The sequence below is a fragment of the Dunckerocampus dactyliophorus genome, chromosome 15, assembly GCF_027744805.1.
Source record: "Dunckerocampus dactyliophorus isolate RoL2022-P2 chromosome 15, RoL_Ddac_1.1, whole genome shotgun sequence".
Taxonomy (NCBI): Eukaryota; Metazoa; Chordata; class Actinopteri; order Syngnathiformes; family Syngnathidae; genus Dunckerocampus; species Dunckerocampus dactyliophorus.
In genome coordinates this window covers 7,495,962-7,514,283 of record NC_072833.1, presented here as the reverse complement: position 1 = coordinate 7,514,283, position 18,322 = coordinate 7,495,962, and the positions used below count along the sequence as shown (strand labels likewise).

At 41.9% G+C, this 18,322-nt stretch overlaps 1 protein-coding gene across 15 annotated transcripts in view; it reads left to right on the top strand.

Moving 5' to 3' along the window:
- nav3 (neuron navigator 3) overlaps positions 1-18,322 on the top strand; it is a 307,018-nt gene that overhangs the window by 265,389 nt on the left and 23,307 nt on the right. For 12 of the 15 annotated variants that reach the window (XM_054753819.1, XM_054753817.1, XM_054753825.1 and 9 more), the window contains 6 exons: positions 515-634; positions 12,727-12,850; positions 13,635-13,944; positions 14,268-14,991; positions 16,977-17,402; positions 17,711-17,752. In XM_054753819.1, coding sequence (XP_054609794.1) covers positions 515-634; positions 12,727-12,850; positions 13,635-13,944; positions 14,268-14,991; positions 16,977-17,402; positions 17,711-17,752 — 1,746 coding nt within the window. The remainder of the gene's footprint in view (positions 1-514; positions 635-12,726; positions 12,851-13,634; positions 13,945-14,267; positions 14,992-16,976; positions 17,403-17,710; positions 17,753-18,322) is intronic. The other 3 variants (XM_054753829.1, XM_054753820.1, XM_054753830.1) reach the window with 3 other exon arrangements.

The following is an 18,322-nucleotide window of genomic DNA, read 5'->3' as shown; positions in this document are numbered from 1 at the left end:
CACACTTTGGACACCCATGATGTAAAGTAATGTTCATCAGCTAATAACATGCTACAAATCTACCTGTTTTTTGCAGTCTAGAATACTTTACTAAAATAAAAATTTGGACAGAATAACACATTCTTGAGAAGTGTCATTTCGAAAAGTTTTAGGGGCCGGAAATAGGAGACAAATTGATTAATCAGTGATGTAATTTGAGTGACGGAATTAAGCATCCGTGGGATTTGAGACAATTTGTTTCAGCCTGTCAGGACGGGAAAGGTGATTTGCCATTTAATTAGCTCAATTAGCTCAACAGCTAATCATTTCCGTGTCCTATCAGGCGTGTCTGATTGCTATCTATGCTCAAATCCCAACCACTTACACACTGCGATAGTCATTGTAAATACACCCACTTAGACATACAAATAAACCACTGTAAGCACTGATAAACAAGCATCCACCATGTCTGTATTCCCTCTCTCTTTTATTGTATGCTGACTGTGAAAATGAAGTCTAAATTCTCCTCCCACAGATATCTAACAGATGGAGGTCTGCATTTGTATGCACGGAACACCGGCCGAGCATCAGACTCGACTTCTTCTCGAGAAACATCCCACAGAGGAAGCAAAGAGATACAGGGGGACATAGACAGGTAAGGATCTGTCAATCATCGCTTGCTGCTTGTTTTATTTTTTAGTTTTTCTGCGGACAACAACCAGAGACGTGTTTGGGCATTGTTGGTAACTGAGATGTATCCACTTGCTTGGTTTATAATTGTACTCCTCGGGTTGATAAACTGGATGACTTTGGAGTGCCTCTGTTTTGAATTCAAGGACCCCTTTGTCAAATGACTTTTAGTGCACTTACTTGCAGACATCTCAAAAGCAGTCACTCGCAGATTTGCATGTTTTGTGTTCACTTTCGGTGTTGTCAAGGGCAAATCCACTAGACTGTGCTTGATGCAATGATGTACGGGCTATGGAGATGTAGCATGAGAGCATGCGTCAGTCATTCTTGACACACCTTTTCTTATGTATTGTATTCAAGATGAACAGTCAGGTATGTTTGCAATTTGCAGTTTATTTTGTTGCTATTGCATTGAAATTACTTGCAACCTTGCAGATGACATCACTGAGATAGAAAATATTGTCTAATAAGTTCCATATTATGCTTTAATTATGCAATAATTTTAAATAAGTTAAATAAGTGTGTTGCCCAAAAATGAGGCTGAATGGAATCTAGACAGTTGAAAGGTGCTTTTAATGCCTACTGAGAACATGCCGTTTTGTATGTCTGTAGCTTTAATGCTAATGATCTGTGTTTGTCCGCGCCTGTCTCCGACTGTGTGTGTTGCTCCAAGAAGCGCTATTGTGCACGTTTATCCACTTTTTACATATACAGTCGTCCCTCACAATCTCTTCGATTGTTGCTCCCTCACTATATCCCACTTTTTCATAAATTAATGAATTAATAAATGGTCACTGTTTTGTGGCAGACTATGGCCTCTTGTTACTGAAAACATTGAAATACAAGTGATATGTAGTATTCTGGTCACTAGGCGGCACTAATGCCACAAAACATTCGACATTACCTTACATTGCATTACCTTAACACAGCATGAAGTCATGAAGTCAGCCATGGCATGTCCGACATCATAGAGTGAAAAAAGTTCTCCTCCCATTCCATATAGAAGTGGAAGAAAATTTTGGCTTATTAAATTTGAGGCTAACTGGTTAGCTCGCTAGCTTGCTAGCTAGCGGCCGTCTCGAGTCCCTGCAGCATGTTGTGCACTGTGTTGTAAACAATGAATAATAGGAGTATAAAGGTGAATATAGGCGTGTTATTTCATGTCTGCAGGGCTCTAAAAATGTTAACATTATTATTTAGCATTTTGAAAGTCATAAACAGGTTTTCTATGCTGTAACTACAAAAATATTAACAAATTCCATTTTTTAACATTTAATCCTATATCGCTGGAATTCCTTTATCGTGGTCGGGTCTGGAACCAATTAACCACTATAATCGAGGGATGACTGTACACTGAAACTCTGCACTTGTCCAACATAATAAATGGCATATATCGCATACAACAACCTAACATTAAGGAGTGGGACAGGACGACACCAACGGTTTACATTTTAACATGCTATTCTATTCCTTGAAGAAACACAACAAAAAACCTACAGCTCCCACATCTGTAGCTGACTGATGGATAGTTGACAGAGCTCAAGGTTTTATTTTAAGAGGTGTAGCGAAGCCTGACTTTCTCCACGCCTGTCACCTGGGCTCTTCTAGCAGGAGGTGGTATCACATCCATGAGGAAGGAGGGTTTTTCTTCACAATGTCATCAAAACCAACCATTTGAGTGCCTCTTCATTCAATAGTGGAGCAAACAAGTGAGGCAGATGAGCAATTTTATTCATGTGTGGTGTTCATAAACACATAGAATTTAAATCGTCATCATCATTAACATCTATATAATGTTGCTTCAACTGCAAATAATGAAATTATGTTTGCACTCCAATGCTATTGGAGTTGCTTGCACTTATAGTACAGCTTATAAGTGCAATATTATTTCACTTCCTGTATGATCGTGTTTGTGCGATGATCCAATTGTTTCCCAGCCCCTATGCTGACTCTTGCACCATCCTTTCGTTTCAACATCCAGTCAGTCAGTCAGCTGGACAGACAGGCAGGCGTGAGTCTGATCATATCCGAGAGCGTCCAAGCGTCAAAACACGCCAGACCCGGCGGCAGGTTGAGAATAGCTGATTAACCTGCCCCCTGTCACTCCCAGACTGATATGCCTGTCACACTTGACACTCAAGCGTGGAGGGACATGGAAGGAGAAGAAATATGAACCCTGTGAACCGTCTCCTCCATTTGTCTCGCTGTAACCCTGCCTGTGTTTTATCTCAGGATTTGAGAAGTTTGCCCCCTCACCTGAGCAGGAAAAAGCGGTTTTGCCGCGAGGCCTTGAAGGTGATAGAGAAATATTTCCTTCAGATGCTTTCAAGCAAGAAAAGCCCAATGGGAGTTTATTCTTCCTCCCTTCTTCTCCATGCACAGCTCTGGAAATCACACACTGTTCCTTCAATACACACACAGCTTTAATGCTTCCTTCAGCCTCACTGTGACATGTGTGATTGTCAGAAGCTTAGCTGGCGCTTCCCACTGGCGGATGACAACGTTCTCAGGGGGATTCATTTCCCAAGCAATCATTTGCCAGGTTTTGCTCTGTAGTCTGGATTGGGGGTCCTTCCAAGGACAGGGTATGCTAGCCTTGATTGGTTTTTAGCAGATACGCTTCAATGACTTTGGGAAACTATTAAATGGTAAACATTACACAGTTACAGGGCAAAAATTGAAGATTTTTTGCATTTTTGTTCCATTTGTCATGCAATATTACAAGAAGGCTTTGTTTGAGGAAAAATTGTCTTTCATCTTCTTCCCTTCCTGTGAGCGTGATTACTGGATCAGTGGACAGTAATATTTCAAGCGTCACCATTTTGGTAACCTTGCCCTACAATTTGTGCCAAAAACAGCTAAATATGTGGCTAAACATATTTCAAATGTAGCGTAAAACCCACCATTTTTGTTGTATTTTTTGACCTGATCGCCTTAAAGCGGCTTTAGAGTTTGAAAGTAACTCCCAAAATTCCCTTTTTCTACTACATTTGATCCCCGCCTATTCGCGAGTCAGCAGAGGACATTTTTGTGCAAAAAGAACATCGCTTTCACCTGCAGCCTGCAGAGGTGCGTATCACCACTAGTTGCTTTAGAGGGATATGGAGTGGTAACCAGACTAAAGGCTAGACTGTGACTCCAATTTCATCTGGTCTCCTATTGATCATCCTTCAGCATCATTCATTAGTAGTGCGTACCTATACATTTTACAATTTTAAATGCCTTGAATAAGTGTGAGGTTGACTATAGTGTCAACATTTATGTTGTTTTGCCCTGTGTAAATCAAGGTCTACTGTATTCATGTTTTGTTCTAGAGCCAGCTAAATTCTCACGAGAACCCGTTCTGTAGTGTTTTTCTTGCTAAATATTTGCAGAGCATTGCTTTATTTGCAGAAAAAAATGACTTAAGGCAACACTTTTAATGTTCAAGCTGTGTTTGAACGATAGCTAGATATTTAATGCAGTATGCAACTAAATATTTGTTCATTCAGCACAATAGTGTAATTATTGTTTCATCACTAAAGGGAAGAATTGCTGAGCCTTAAAAGGTTTTCAAAGCTGTTCCCTTTTGCTGTTTTTTTCACACGTACAAACAAACTGTATAAACTTGGCTCCCATGAGGCTCATTATGCTTCACGCTTTTTTTATCCTTCAATAACGACTCCCCTGGCTGCCACCCATGCATGGCAGCTTTATTCCGCAATGCTCCCCCCGAGGTCGCCGTGACTCACTAGATGGAGACTGGTGGCCAAGCAGGTGACTGAGACCATCTGTGGCTCAAACAGTGCAGCCTTGCTCCTTATGTTCATAGGTTGAAGTGCCTTAAATCTGTTGTTCTTTTCACCTTAACAGATGTATTTCCATATATTATCACATGCATTTACAATTGTGGACATGCCAAATGAATGAAAAGTCCTGCTTTTGCTGCAAAATTGGGAGAACCAAGTTCATATTCCACTTCCTTTGGGTGTAATGGCGCCACAATTTTGTCCATGAATGGGGTGCACTCAAGCATTCCATGTACTCAGCAGCAGCCAGGACGATCACAGCTGTCACTGTGCAGAGCGCCGACAGTCGAGGTGAGGAGAGAAGATTTGGATGACGAGGTTCTTTCCGTCATCACCTCCTCCCTTCGTCATATAAGTTCACGTCTAGTTCAACTGAGCCCCGGGCGCCGCTTTGGAGGCACATCTCTCTCATGCTGCACCTGAAACAGCAGCTTTCTATGTTTTTGTGACGCTCTGAGCCGTTTGTCCCTTTTCAGTCTTTCTCCAACTTCAATCAAAAGCAGTCAGGCGCGCAGTCTAAACTTTGCAAATTGTGATGGTAATTGGAAGGAGTTGCATCCTCGATTGGAGTACCCAGCTGTGTCTTGCTCTGCATGCTAATGTGGCTCCGCACTTGAAGCAGGTGCATGCTCTCTGTCAAAATAGTGTTTCATGTGAACACATGCTAATTAGCCATCTATTTATTCACAAACGATTGAGTTTTTAAATTTCCGTCACTCATGATCTGCTGGCATTCCTCTTCGGATGTGACCCTCTCCTTTTATCAGAATCATTTCCGAGTGGGGAAGCGGCACTCAAATCAACAACTGAATAGGCAGTGATGTTACATACTGTATGTTTACCCCCATTGAATGAATGACCTACCATGTGCATTGCATGTATTCTATCTAGCATAAAATGACTTGGTGTGCAACCAGTTCGCTCTGTCATTATAAATGCAGCACTTTCAGGTCTGACTCAATGTGATTTATGGGAACTGCGGTGATGAGTCACATTAAAGTGACACAAAAGTGACATAAGATGGTATTAAAACAGCCGTAGCTCGCCTGAAATGAATAAATAATGCATGTGCTTAAGACATACAGTATAGACTTATGTCTTCGTAATGTAGTGGTCAAATACTACTTGTAGTCATATTTTTTCACTGTTTGGTGACATAAGGTAGGGTTGTCGTGCCTTTTAAAGAAAGCATGTTATACTGTAAAGCATATATTACACATATGTGTGTATATATATATATATATATATAGATATAGATATAGATATAGATAGATAGATAGATAGATAGATAGATAGATAGATAGATAGCTAGATAGATATAGATATAACCTAGACCTTTTGTATTTAACTATTATGTAATGACTATGGATATATCATTTGCTTAAGTAGCTCTGACTTTTATAGTGGTGGCATATTTTTTTTGTTTTTATGATAAACGAACCAAAGCACTCACTGCTGCAGCTCCTTCACTTCATTCACTTGGAGATTTGCGAGGGTTTGACGCCATTCGTCATCTGAAAGACCTTAATGACTCTCGGAAACATAAGAATGGACACTGATCCTATCATCACTAATTCGCTTTAGCGTGGCGAGTGATGTAAGTCATAAAAAGGTAGGTAATCTTGTTGAATGATGGCTGTTGTGTAGCAGTCGCACCATTTCCAAAGCTGCATGTGAAGTTGTTCAATTAGCATTAACTCATAGATCCCTGGTTTTCTAGGTCATTTAATGAAAAGTTGCATAAATGTGTTATATATAGACCCCAATGATGTGTTGCATTTTGAAAGATGAAATTGTTTATTTTAAGAACATAATGCATACAAAATAATATATACAGAAGAGTAAGGGATTAATATTAGTACCGTAAATGCTGTAATTATAGCTGGGGAATTTATGTACCTTGGTTTTTGTTATTAATCAGTTCAAAAAGGTCATTAAAAACTGAATTATAGGAAAACAAGATATTTTTCCAATCCAATTAATCCATTCCAGACACCCACAAATATTAACATATTAAAAAAAGCAGACACATGTGGTTCAACTGTTAGTAAAGAGTACAGTGTCAACTAGTGATGATGTCATAGAGGGGTGATGGAGCTGGGGGACAATAGCAGGCTATCAGGAAGTTATTGTGAAAAAGAAAAGCTCCGAACACAGTTAGACTCACGCAGTGTGTTAATAACACGACAAGACACCAACGCGTAGGATTCTCAGTTTGGTCATTCGATTCCGCGGAATGATACGCGGGCAAACAGACGAGTATGATTTTTGTTGAAAGCTGAATCTTACAATCACTGGGGCATACAAAGGTACACAGTTACCACTGTGCATTGCACACACATCAGAATCAGAACCAATGTTGTAATAGCGGTAAGGAGCCAACGGCACAGCCAACATTAATAGCGCTGATGAGTTCACTGTAAACAACAGTACAGCAGATGATAAATCTGCTGGATGCTGACCAGTTCATTTTTTAGGGAAGGAAGCTGTGACGTTAGTCCGACTTTGCAAAGTCCTTGCAGATTTTGCAGATCTGCATTGCAGTGGAAAGCTTTGATGTGTTTACTGGTGCTGAAAAAGCTAACACTGATGGTTAAACAGCAGACGAGCCTGTCTCGTCAAGGTCAGGGTCTTCCTTTCTTGGGCTGAGTCACTCATATTTGATTATGCAACAGAAATATGTATCTTTGTATTTCTGACAACACATAGGAGGAAAGAGGACGCTCAAGATCCTTTTTCTTGGTGCTGCACTGGTACCATTAAGACAGGAGACTCATGAATAATGTCCCGAGACGAAGCAGTACAGCCCTTTCAGAGGCTCACTCATTATGCATCAGAGCATTTCCAGTCAGAGGCGTATGGCAAAGCACAGTTGTTGGCTCGTGCTCTTCCTCCTTTGCTTTGGCTCAATTCCACATTGTCACCGTCCCTTAATTAACCCTCACTAACCCGCTGCTGATGACGTGTCTGATTGCGCCTCCGGGGGCTTGACAGGCCCATCCTTGCTTGGGGAAGGATGGAAAAGAAGGGCGGGGGCGAGCAGCAGGGGGTGAAAGTGGAACAGTGAGGTAGTTCTTTCTTCCTCTTGTTCCCATTTCATCCCTGGACTCCCAGTCGATTCACAGCTTCTTGCCATCTCCGGCAAACAGGTGGAGCAAAGCATAATTCTTCAACAGGAACAGGAACCATCCATGCCATTTGGTGAGTTGACGGAACAGCTACACACACACACTGTCTGTTGGGAACCTGTAGGCAGCTGATTGATGCACCTTACTGCCAGTGGTCAAAGCCAGGGAGGAAGGGGAGCTTATCAGTGTCCTGCTTTGGCACCTGATGAAACAGCAAGGAGAAGGAAGTGTTTGTGTAGTATTGCGATATTGTAATTTTACGTTTGGCTTCCTCTGAAGAGTAATTGTAAGGGTTCAGTGGCATTAAGTCGGATTACTGTGTGGGCAAATGAGGATGTGAGCTTTACATTTATATTAAAGACTACTGTAGTGTGTGTTTGTGTGTGTGTGTGTGTGTGTGTGTGTGTGTCAAGACTTCAGCTTGCAGTGGCTACAATTAATGTTGAAGACTCAATGCTAGAACTTTGCAAATATTTGTACACTAATTTGTCATTTTTGATGTGAAGACAAAAATATATGAACATAATCAGAAGTTTTCCTGTTTTTTCTTGCAATAATAGTTTTTAAAAAATACATGCGTTCAAATGAAATGATGCTGATAATGATGATAAGTGCAAAGAGCTTTATGAGATTTGTAATCAATGTGTTCAGTGATAAAAACCCATATTCCATCTATCAACTGATCCAGTGCCAGCCCACAGTAGCTTTTTACCTGCAGTTATTCCTTTTTCAGCGTACAGTTGACTCTGTCCCATTCATTCTCTTCATGCACCACAGAATAGCTCTATGGCAGTTAATCACTGTCACGTCTATCGTCAATACTGCTGCCTTCTGTATGATCCATCTCCCAATTCTTTACATAAACTGTGTTCTCATAACAGAACGGAAGGGCATCAAAGAAGATCTATTGTGCCTTTGTTGTCTGACAAAATTCTAGTAGGTGAGTTGCTGTACAGCTACTTCAGTATGGGTGTTGCAGACAGTTGAATTCCACCTGGAGAGAAGGTATCCAGAAGGTCGCAGTGGTGGAGTTTTAGTACTATAGACAGCTGTCCACTTCACTTAAAATCAAGCCCCAAAACCTAATCATGCACATAACGTGCTGTGCATTTGAATAATTGAACCTAGCGTGCGCAGTTAGCTGACATTAACTTGTTTGGTGCTTGAATTTCTCCATGAAATGAGAATACTGGGTTGTGTGGTGTCGGTAAAAAGATGATTTAGAGTTATTATGGAACAATATTTGGTAACTTAAGTGTGAAGTGAATCGCACATCTTAGATAATTGTTTTCTCGCAATCAGATGATAAAAGCAATAATCAATAAATTTCAAAAATACATAATATATATATTGTATATATCAGTAAATATCAATAATAATAATAATAATAATAATAATAATAATAATAATAATAATAATTAATAGTAAAGTAAAAGTTAAAAAGTAAAAAAAAATACATTTTGATAGAAAAAAACAACTTTCTGGTGTTAAAATTGTGAATTTCAAAAGTATTTCAGAGATTGGTTTGTTAAAAAAAGCATTCCATGCAATTCAGTGGGCTCTGAATAATTGGGACAGTTTAGCTGTGAGTGTTGATACAAAACAAAACATAGCCTTCACTTTTGTAAGGGCAATAACTTGTTTTAGTTGATTTGCTGTCCTATCATAATGTTGCCTCCCCTGATGGTTTCCAGAAATGAAGAGAAAATTACTTATGAGACTGAAAATAAAAGTTTTTACAGTAATATTCTTGAATCCACAGTGGTCTCACAACATGTCTTCAAAAAGCAATTACGTAACAGATCCCCTGGAGCAGATTCTCCTACCCTTGGCATCCTTTTCAATTTGCTTTCCCAAATATTTATCAAACACCTCATAAAAATCTAATTTATCTGCATGATCTGGTGTAATCACCGGTTTTGGTGCCTTTGTTTGTGCTGTTAATAGCATTTTTCCTCATCCCGGGCTGCCTGCTGAAGGAACCAAAGTTAGCGTGTTGAATATTGCATGAGATAACGTTTGCATGGCTGACTGGAGTCACAGCCATGCATTCACAGGATGGAGAGCAGCTTATATGTGCTGGTGGCTTTGGAAGTGAATTCATCTGAAGTAAACTACAGATGAATGGACATGCACAGATTTCTACTGTAGTCTTCATTTATTATAAGTCCCCCCTCTGAAAAAAAAATTGCACGACGAGTAGTATTAGAGCTGTGATTGTCTACTATTGATCACAGTCATCACATGATGACTTTTCACATTGATTCCAAGCTTTACACACCATCTGTCCTTTGCACATACAATATGAATCCTATCCTCTGCTGCGACCAACTCTGTACATTGCAAGCTCATAGTTAATTTAAAAAGTAGTGACACAAAACTCTAGCGTACCCACCCGCCCTTGCCGGCAGGTTACTGAGTTCGCCTGTGACGTGCAGGTCTGAGGGAGGGGAGGAGCTCGGCGAAGCTCGGCTATTCTGTCAAAACCATCTGAGCTGATCCCTGGGAGTTGAACGATGAAATATTCAGCCCGTTGCACCGCCGGACAGCCTCTCAGGAGGTCGGCTGCCATTTTTTTGTGTAGTCCTTCTTATTTTGTCCACGCTTTACAACAGGAAAAAGCACAAAATGTGGATGTTGTTTGGCAGTGTCAAACTTCCTTTTGCAGAATTATTGGTTACACAAGTGTCAAGCAAATTGTCAAATCCAATTGGTTATTGGTCATTCAACTTCATCATAGAATCAGCTATGGGTTACATAGCTAGCTATCAGTTATTGGTGATACACAGTAGCTGGCTATCAGTTTTTGGTCTCATAGCTAGCCGCCACAACCAGTTGTTTGTCACTCAACTGCATCATTGAATCAGTTAGCAGTTACATAGCTGGATGTCAGTTGTTGGTCACAGGGCTGATAGACAGAATCAGTTTTTGGTCACATAGCCAGCCACCAGAACCAGTTACTGGTTACTCAACTGGATCATAGACTTAGTTATTGGTGAAATAGGTGGCCATCAGAATCAGTTATTGGTCACACAAAGGAATCACAGGATCAGTTATCGATTACATAGCTGACTTTCAGTTATTGGTCAGATGGGTGGTGTACAGAATCAGTTATTGGTCACATAGCTAGCTTTCAGCACCAGTTATTGGCCACTCAACAGAATCACAGAATCAGTTATAGGTGACATAGCTGGCCATGAGTTTTTCGTCCTTGGCTGGTATATCGAATCAGTTATTGGTCACATAGATGACCGTCAGTTATTGTAAACTTAGTTAGATCACAGAATCAGTTATCGGCCTCACAACAAAATCACTATTTGGTCACATAGCTGCCTTACAAAATGTCACAAGGAGCGGCGTAGCCGTAAGTTTGGAACCCAAAGCAGACAGACACGAAGTGAACTACTAAAGGTTTACTGAACAAAAGAAGCACGTTTCACGTGAATACAAACAAAATGTGTGCAACAAAAGATTGGCAAGGCAAGGAAAAAAGCAAGACTGCTGATGAAGGCCTGATGAGCAATCAATTCCATTATTGGTCACTCATCTGGATCAGACTGGATTACAGACTCAGTTGTTGATCACATTCTGTAGTTGGCTAGCAGAATCAGTTACTGGACACAATGCAATTACATTATTATAATGATTGTGATAATAATATTTTTTCTGACATTCTTGTTAATGGAATAGGATTTTAATAATAATTCAATGCATACCTGTCTGTTTTATTATTTGTTCTTTCACAGCCATATCCCAATTTGATGTCAACATCAACCATCTTCCAGAATTCCGTTGACAGTAATTTAGAGTGAAAGCCTTTGCTTTGCCTTAATGACTCGGAGGGGCATTCACTGTGACTCATTATGTTAATTGAGTCAAATTTACCCAAGAAGTACTTTTAATCACATTACCCACAGTGGAGACTTGTTTCCCAGCAGAAATTTGCAGCTTTGTATTAGCCAGCACACCCTGCGAGGGAAAGAGTGATATTTTTGCAGCCATTGTCATGTTGGAATAAAATAAGTGAAAGTCAATTAGATCTCCTCCATACAACAACCTCTCATGGCTGTTGTCTTTTCCTTTGTAAAGTACTCCAACTTTTCTATGGCCAAAAGTGGTATACTTTTTTTTGTGGTTACTTTGACACAGTAGCTTTTTCAGTGAAAATTTGAATTTGACCCAGTCAGCCTTTGCTGTCAGTCACACATTGAAGTTAGCTCTCAGAGGAGGGAAAGTCAGGCGCACTTTGACACTCTGAGGCGACAGGCGTGACTGAATGTGGACAGAGACAATATTGTTCAAAATACGTACCTTGTTTGCAGAGAAGCAAATCACATTGACAATTATTTCTTTTTTTAAGATTTATTAGCATATAGACTCATTAAGTAACTTCCCACTTTTTTGGTGGAAACACACAAAAAATCTTCACACTCCAGCTCGCCCACGTTCCCATTCCTTTCAAAAATGCACCATTATTCTCTTATTCTCCGCCTGCCTTCCAGTTCCCTCCTCCATTTCAGTGTCTGATCAATTATAGATGGCAAGCCAGAATTGACGTGTCCACAGTGTGTAATTACTTTCTGGAAGTTGCTTTCATTTTTGTTCTTTTGACTCATTTTGAAATGTTTAATGACGTCAGTCAGACTGAAAACATCCTTGGCTGGGAAAATACAGTACATGCTGTGTCAGTCTGCTTCAATATCTACCATAATATGTGGTTGTGCAAGCAGTCATTTTGTCATCTTTGTGTTTGATTATTGCACGTGTCTGTCCGTGCTTGACTTGTCCGCTACATAATATAACATCCCTGTAACAAGATATTATCACCCCTATTAACATGCCTATTTTTCCCCTCATTCCCACATTCTATGTCTTTAGCAGTTGATGAAATAGTAGTACAACAAATTATAGCGGCCTTGGCCCGGTGAGTGTGGGAACACTGTTGCTTTATTCCTCCACAGACTTTACTTAATTGAGGATGTATGAGCTTATTTTAACAGTAGATACATATTAAACACGACAACTGTCCAACCCTTGTGATGGCTGCGTTTATGCCTTGTGCTATACATATACAGCAGCTACCGCAACATTCTTCAAGGCAATCATTTCATTCCCTCTTATTTTTGTTGTTTTTCCCAAAGCTGGGACGACAGCAGCTCGGTGAGCAGCGGCCTGAGCGACACCTTGGACAACATCAGCACCGATGATCTGAACACGCCCGCCTACTCCTCCGTCAGCTCGTCACGCAAAAGCAAGGGCACCCAGGTAAGCCAACTTTTGTGCATTTTGCTGCCAATGTGCAATATGTCAGCTTCACAGCCAGAATAGCAACAAAAGAATGTATCTGTGAGATACAATTGCACACATGCACATTTTTAACTTTGAATAGTAAGAAAACCACATCCTTCCCTTCAAATGCTGACTAACAAGCATGTTAGACTGGTCTGCATGCAGCTGAGGGAATAAGCTGCAGTCTCCCTTCTCACTCCTCTCCTTGGAGGCTCTTTTTGCACTATTCTGCCAAGTATCTTTGGCCTCTCATGGAAGAGACTCCAGTGTTGCTAGGGAGACTGCATGGCCATCTGTCAAGGAACGGCTTAGTAGAGATCGCGCTTGTGCGTGTGTGTGTTTGTGTAGGTGTGTTCGTGCATGAGCATCCCAAAGGAGGAGATCTGGTCAGACCAAAGATAGCTACGGCTTCACACATGGTTACTTTGTTTGCTCGTGGACTTTTGTTTCTTTGTGTTGCCTACATAACTTATGTTTTCAGTGTTGGGGATGATTCATTGAAAACCTGAAGAACTACTGTCTGAATATGTTGCTTTTACTTTAAGACCAGTACTTTTCAAACTTTTTAGCAAACTTTGTTTACATCAGATAGGACGGATCATTTTATGTAACCAGGTCGACAGAAAGTTGCACACAAACAAATGAGCAAAACCAACATCCGTGCAAAGCAAACAATGCCATCACGATCACTAAATAAGATTTGTTGACAGTGTTTTTTTATTTTTGAGCTTTGTTTTCACTGCTGATCTTCCTGCTACAGTCGCAGAGAGGAAGTAAGTCCAAGCATGCAGAGCTGGAGGTGAGCAGTAGCTGGGCAGGAGCCGAGGACCTGAAGAAGGTGGACGAGGAAATCGACGCAAACATGGACCCTAACGCCGCCTCCTCTCGCTGGAAGCCTTCCTCATCCTCATCGTCCTCCCAAGCCCAAAGCCAGTATGAGGAGGCGGGTCAGAAGGCCACAGCGCTGGCCCAAATATCCCAGACTGGGTCACTGAGAAGGGGCATGACAGCCCAGGTGGGCATCACACCACCCAGGACGAAGGGTACCTCTGCCTCCCTAAAAACACCCGGTAGGTGTTTCCATCTCTTCAATTTCATTCAAAATTTGGAGGTTATTATTGGAAACTGATTGCTTTGGTGTGCATATAAACTACTGGAAGATTCCAGAAGGTTCCAGACTTTGAAAAGTTCTCATTGAATATCATGAGAAAGTGTGTCCAAGCTTTTGATTGGTACTGTAAGTTCAACAGAATAGGCTAAATATAAATATGTGGCTAAATATGGGCTACAATTCTATTTCTGCAGGTGACAAAAAAACAAGTGCTTGGTGAAAAAATCTGCTGAGGACTATATTTTTGCATTTGTGCTAATGCGTGTTTATGCAAATTGGCAGGCAAGACTGACGATGCCAAGGCTTCGGAGAAAGGCAAGGTGCCCTCCAAGAGTGCATCTGGCATCCAGCGCTCCCCCTCAGATGCTGGTAAGAGCAGTGGAGACGAAGGCAAGAAACCCCCCTCTGGCATTGGACGCCCACCCACCACGGGTTCTTTTGGGTACAAGAAGATCCCTGGTCCCACTGGGACTCTAATCACCTCCAGTGGTGCCACACTCTCCAGTGGTTCAGCTACACTGGGCAAGGCACCTAAATCCTCAGCTGCGCTGGGCAAAAGCGCAGGCATCAGTGGCGTGCGGAAGACCAGCCTGGATGGCTCACAGCCTCAAGACGACGGCATTCTGCTCACCTGCGGGAGCTCCAAAGTGCCCCTCCAGTACCGCTCTCTACCTAGACCAGCTAAATCCTCCAGTGGAGTAGCTGCAGGGCGCAGCGGACACCGCTCTAGCTCCAGCAGCATCGACTCCAACGTCAGCGGGAAATCGGTTGGCGGAGGCGCGGGAGCTGGAGCCAAGCGTAGGGACGGGGGAAAGGTGGGCTCCAGTGACCGCTCCAGTCCCATCAACATGAACCAGACGGACAAGGAGAAAGTAACGGTAACAGAGCAAGATCCAGGACTGTCTACGTCGCCCAAGTCCAGCCCTACGTCCTCTTCAGCGGGGCAGACGGGCCTCAGGCAGCCTGGCTCCAAATACCCTGACATTGCCTCTCCTACCTTTCGCAGGTAAGTCGCTCACAAACACACTCCCTACTGTCATTCTGTCTTTAGTCGTGTTTCCACCAAGCAGTACAGACCAAAGTTGTAAATGGTACCAAACCACCTTCACTGGCATTGTTCTATTTGGAAACGTGGCTTTTGTCTTTTGCTGTGCATGTTTCCACAAGTACCAACCATTTCATTGCCATTAGTTCCAATCCATTGGATCATATTTAACACAAAAGGTACGCCTGGGCCTTGAGGTGTGATAAGATTAGGTTTTATTTGAAGACTAATTTAATATCCTTTCAGAAACAGCTGAATAAAATCATCTAGTAAAGAAAGAGGGAAATCATTGTAATACACATCATAGACATAATTTAATAACTTTATAGGACAGTTAAATAGACCGTTTCTCATCATACCCTGAAGATGATTCAGCGAGCTTCTCATTCAAGGCGATTCTTCCTTGATCAGAAGCGACAAGAGACAGGTTTTTTGCAATCTGTGGCTCATTAAAAACACGCACTCAACAGGCATGCCAAAACATGTCCGTCCCATCCGATCTGTCGAGTTGAACCTTTTTTTCTATCTCCGTGTCATTGTAAGATCTTTTGTATTTATTTTCCCTCTCAAGATAGCATCACCTGTTTTATTTTGTGTGATTGCGGCGACGGACCAGGACGGGCTCACGCTGAGTAGCAGGCTGTCTGAGCATATGTGGAGGCAGACAGGCCTGAGTGGCCTAACAGATTGGCTTCTTTTAAGAAAGGAGGCCGTTAAAGCAGACAGATGTGTTGTTGTATGCGAGTGAGAGTGCACAGATGAAGGAGGTATGAATACATGGGAAGTGTTAATGTACAGGAAGTCCTTGGTCTACGGACAGCATTGTAAATCGAGTTTTAGTGTGAAGCAGAACATAAGTTATACCTAAATTAACACCTAAGTAACTCACACTCTACACAGAAGACATGAAGGACATATTAAAATAAAGTAATAAAAAGATTCAACCCCATAATTAAATGAGACTAATAAAAACCAGAACAACTCTCTACTTTTATTCCTGTGGTTGTCTTACACACCGGAAGGGGCGTTGCAAGGGAGGGAGAGACAGGCTTACTGGGACGAAGTCTCAATAATGACACCCTACACATGCTGATCGTACACCCTCATTTGCATGATGTCATTGTGTTGTAAATGTTGCACTGAGCCGACCGCTCTTTTTGATGAAGTTAAGCCTAGCTTTTTAGCGGGTTCTTCTTCGTTGGTATTTACGGCTATTTCTAGGAATCTAGTAATAAAAAACAAAAAACAAGTTGAACAATCCCGGGAGAATCGGAATGTTAGTCCCGACTCCGTGCCCAACCCTACTGCTAACTAATGCAAGCTTTGTATTTAAATATATACAACTTTTTTTCGAGCCTTTTCACGCAATTAAAAAATAAATATAAATACTAAAGTGGACCTCCGCATCTTTCGATTTTCAGTATGCGGCCCTCGGTGGAAAAAGTTTGGACACCTCTGGTATACTATATACAGTAATATATAGTATAGTGTCGTCCCCTGCATCTCTCCCCCCACCCCACTATTTGAGAAGCACTGGCTTAGACCAAGCATGCGGCCAGTGTTGTTCAGCATTTCTCCACTTTCTGAGCATTTTACCATGTCTAATTTCACTTCGCTTTTCACTCTCCTTTTCTTTAACGCAGTGTCATCAGAAGAGTCTGCCTCACGCTTGGGTATTGAAGGTTAAAGTTAGAAAGTTAGCAAAAAAGAACAAAAATGTCCTTCCTCTATGTGGCAACGCACAACTTTATATTCCTCTGCTGCATAAACATAACTAGTTCTGGTTTGTTTTTGTACAATATTAATAATTTATGGAACACCACAAAACGTCGGAACACGAGGACCGCCTGTATTAGTAGTAGCATCCCATAAAGTAACAGTGTAAGAAATACTTGCTGTAGATGCATCCCACTTACATTTGACTGCACCCACCTATCTACCTCCAGATTATTTGGCACCAAAGCCAACAGCAAGGCCAGCTCCCCGGGCACGCCTGACTCTGGCAAGTGCCCCTCAATCCTGGGCAGCCCGCACGGTACACTGGCGAGGCAAGCCAGTCTGGAATCGCCCTCCTCTGGCACAGGGAGTCTGGGCAGTGCTAGTGGCTTGAGCGGCGGCAGCAGCCCTCTGTACGGTAAAACCCCTGACCTGTGCACCGACTCCCCGGCTTCCAGCCCGGCCTCTGGCCTCTCTCTGCCTTCCAACGCTCGGCCCTGGCCTGCCTGTAGTTCGTCAGCTGGCAGCAAGGACACACTGAGCTGCCAAAGCATGACCAGTCTGCACACAAGCTCTGAGTCCATTGATCTGCCTCTGGGCCACCACGGGCCCAAGGTCACAAGAACTGGCAGTGTCAAGTCCACCCTGTCTGAGGGGTGAGTAAGAGGGATTCTGATTGGGCTGTGTCATAGTCATTGTTTCATGTGAGAACAATCTGATATTTGCACATAGATTGCAGAGATGTGCAGTTATATAAAATATAACATCATTGTACAGTATGTCCATGCATATAGCGTTCTAAAGGTGTGTACCTTATTTCCACGCAGTGTGCATGCAACATCGTCTTTAATGTTAATGTTGTAGTTATTGTTTTTGGCATTTATGTCAGCAAATCGAGTGCATAACATGTTTTTGTTTCCAAACATGTTTTTCCATCTAATGCACTCATCCTCTGTCTTAACAGCATGCCTCTTGACAGAAACACGCTCCCCAAAAAGAGACTGAGGTATAGGAAATGTGTGGGCATTTTAATAGTAGTACTATAGTACGAATTTGGAATCATGCTGTTTTGGTTTTCTGTGCATGGTGGATTGTGTTGCATGTTGCGCCTGCATTCTCTGTGACTTTTTTATGCAGCACTTCTTCACATCTTATTTGGCCTTTTAGATGCTGCCCCTTGCCTCCAAGAGAGCTATGCATCTGCATGTATTTCAGTGTGCACGCTCATCTCATGCACAGTTACATTCACAGATGTGTTATTCCTGCATAAAGCAAGAATATGTCGTTATTTCCCCATAAAGTAGTGATTCCCAACCACTGTGCCGTGGCACATTATTGTGCCGTGAGAGATCATCAGGTGTGCTACGGGAAATTATTTGAAACTTATTATTTATTGACTACAAATAATGCATCTTGGCTTGGTTGAATAAATGTTGTGTAACACTGCCCTGAAGTAACAGCTTCAAACATCATTGGGATGGTACACTGGTAATGAGTGTGTCATTCGGTGCCATGGCAACACTGGACCAGCTCTCACATCAACTGACCTTACTGTTTTCAAGTTGTTAAGAGTTCA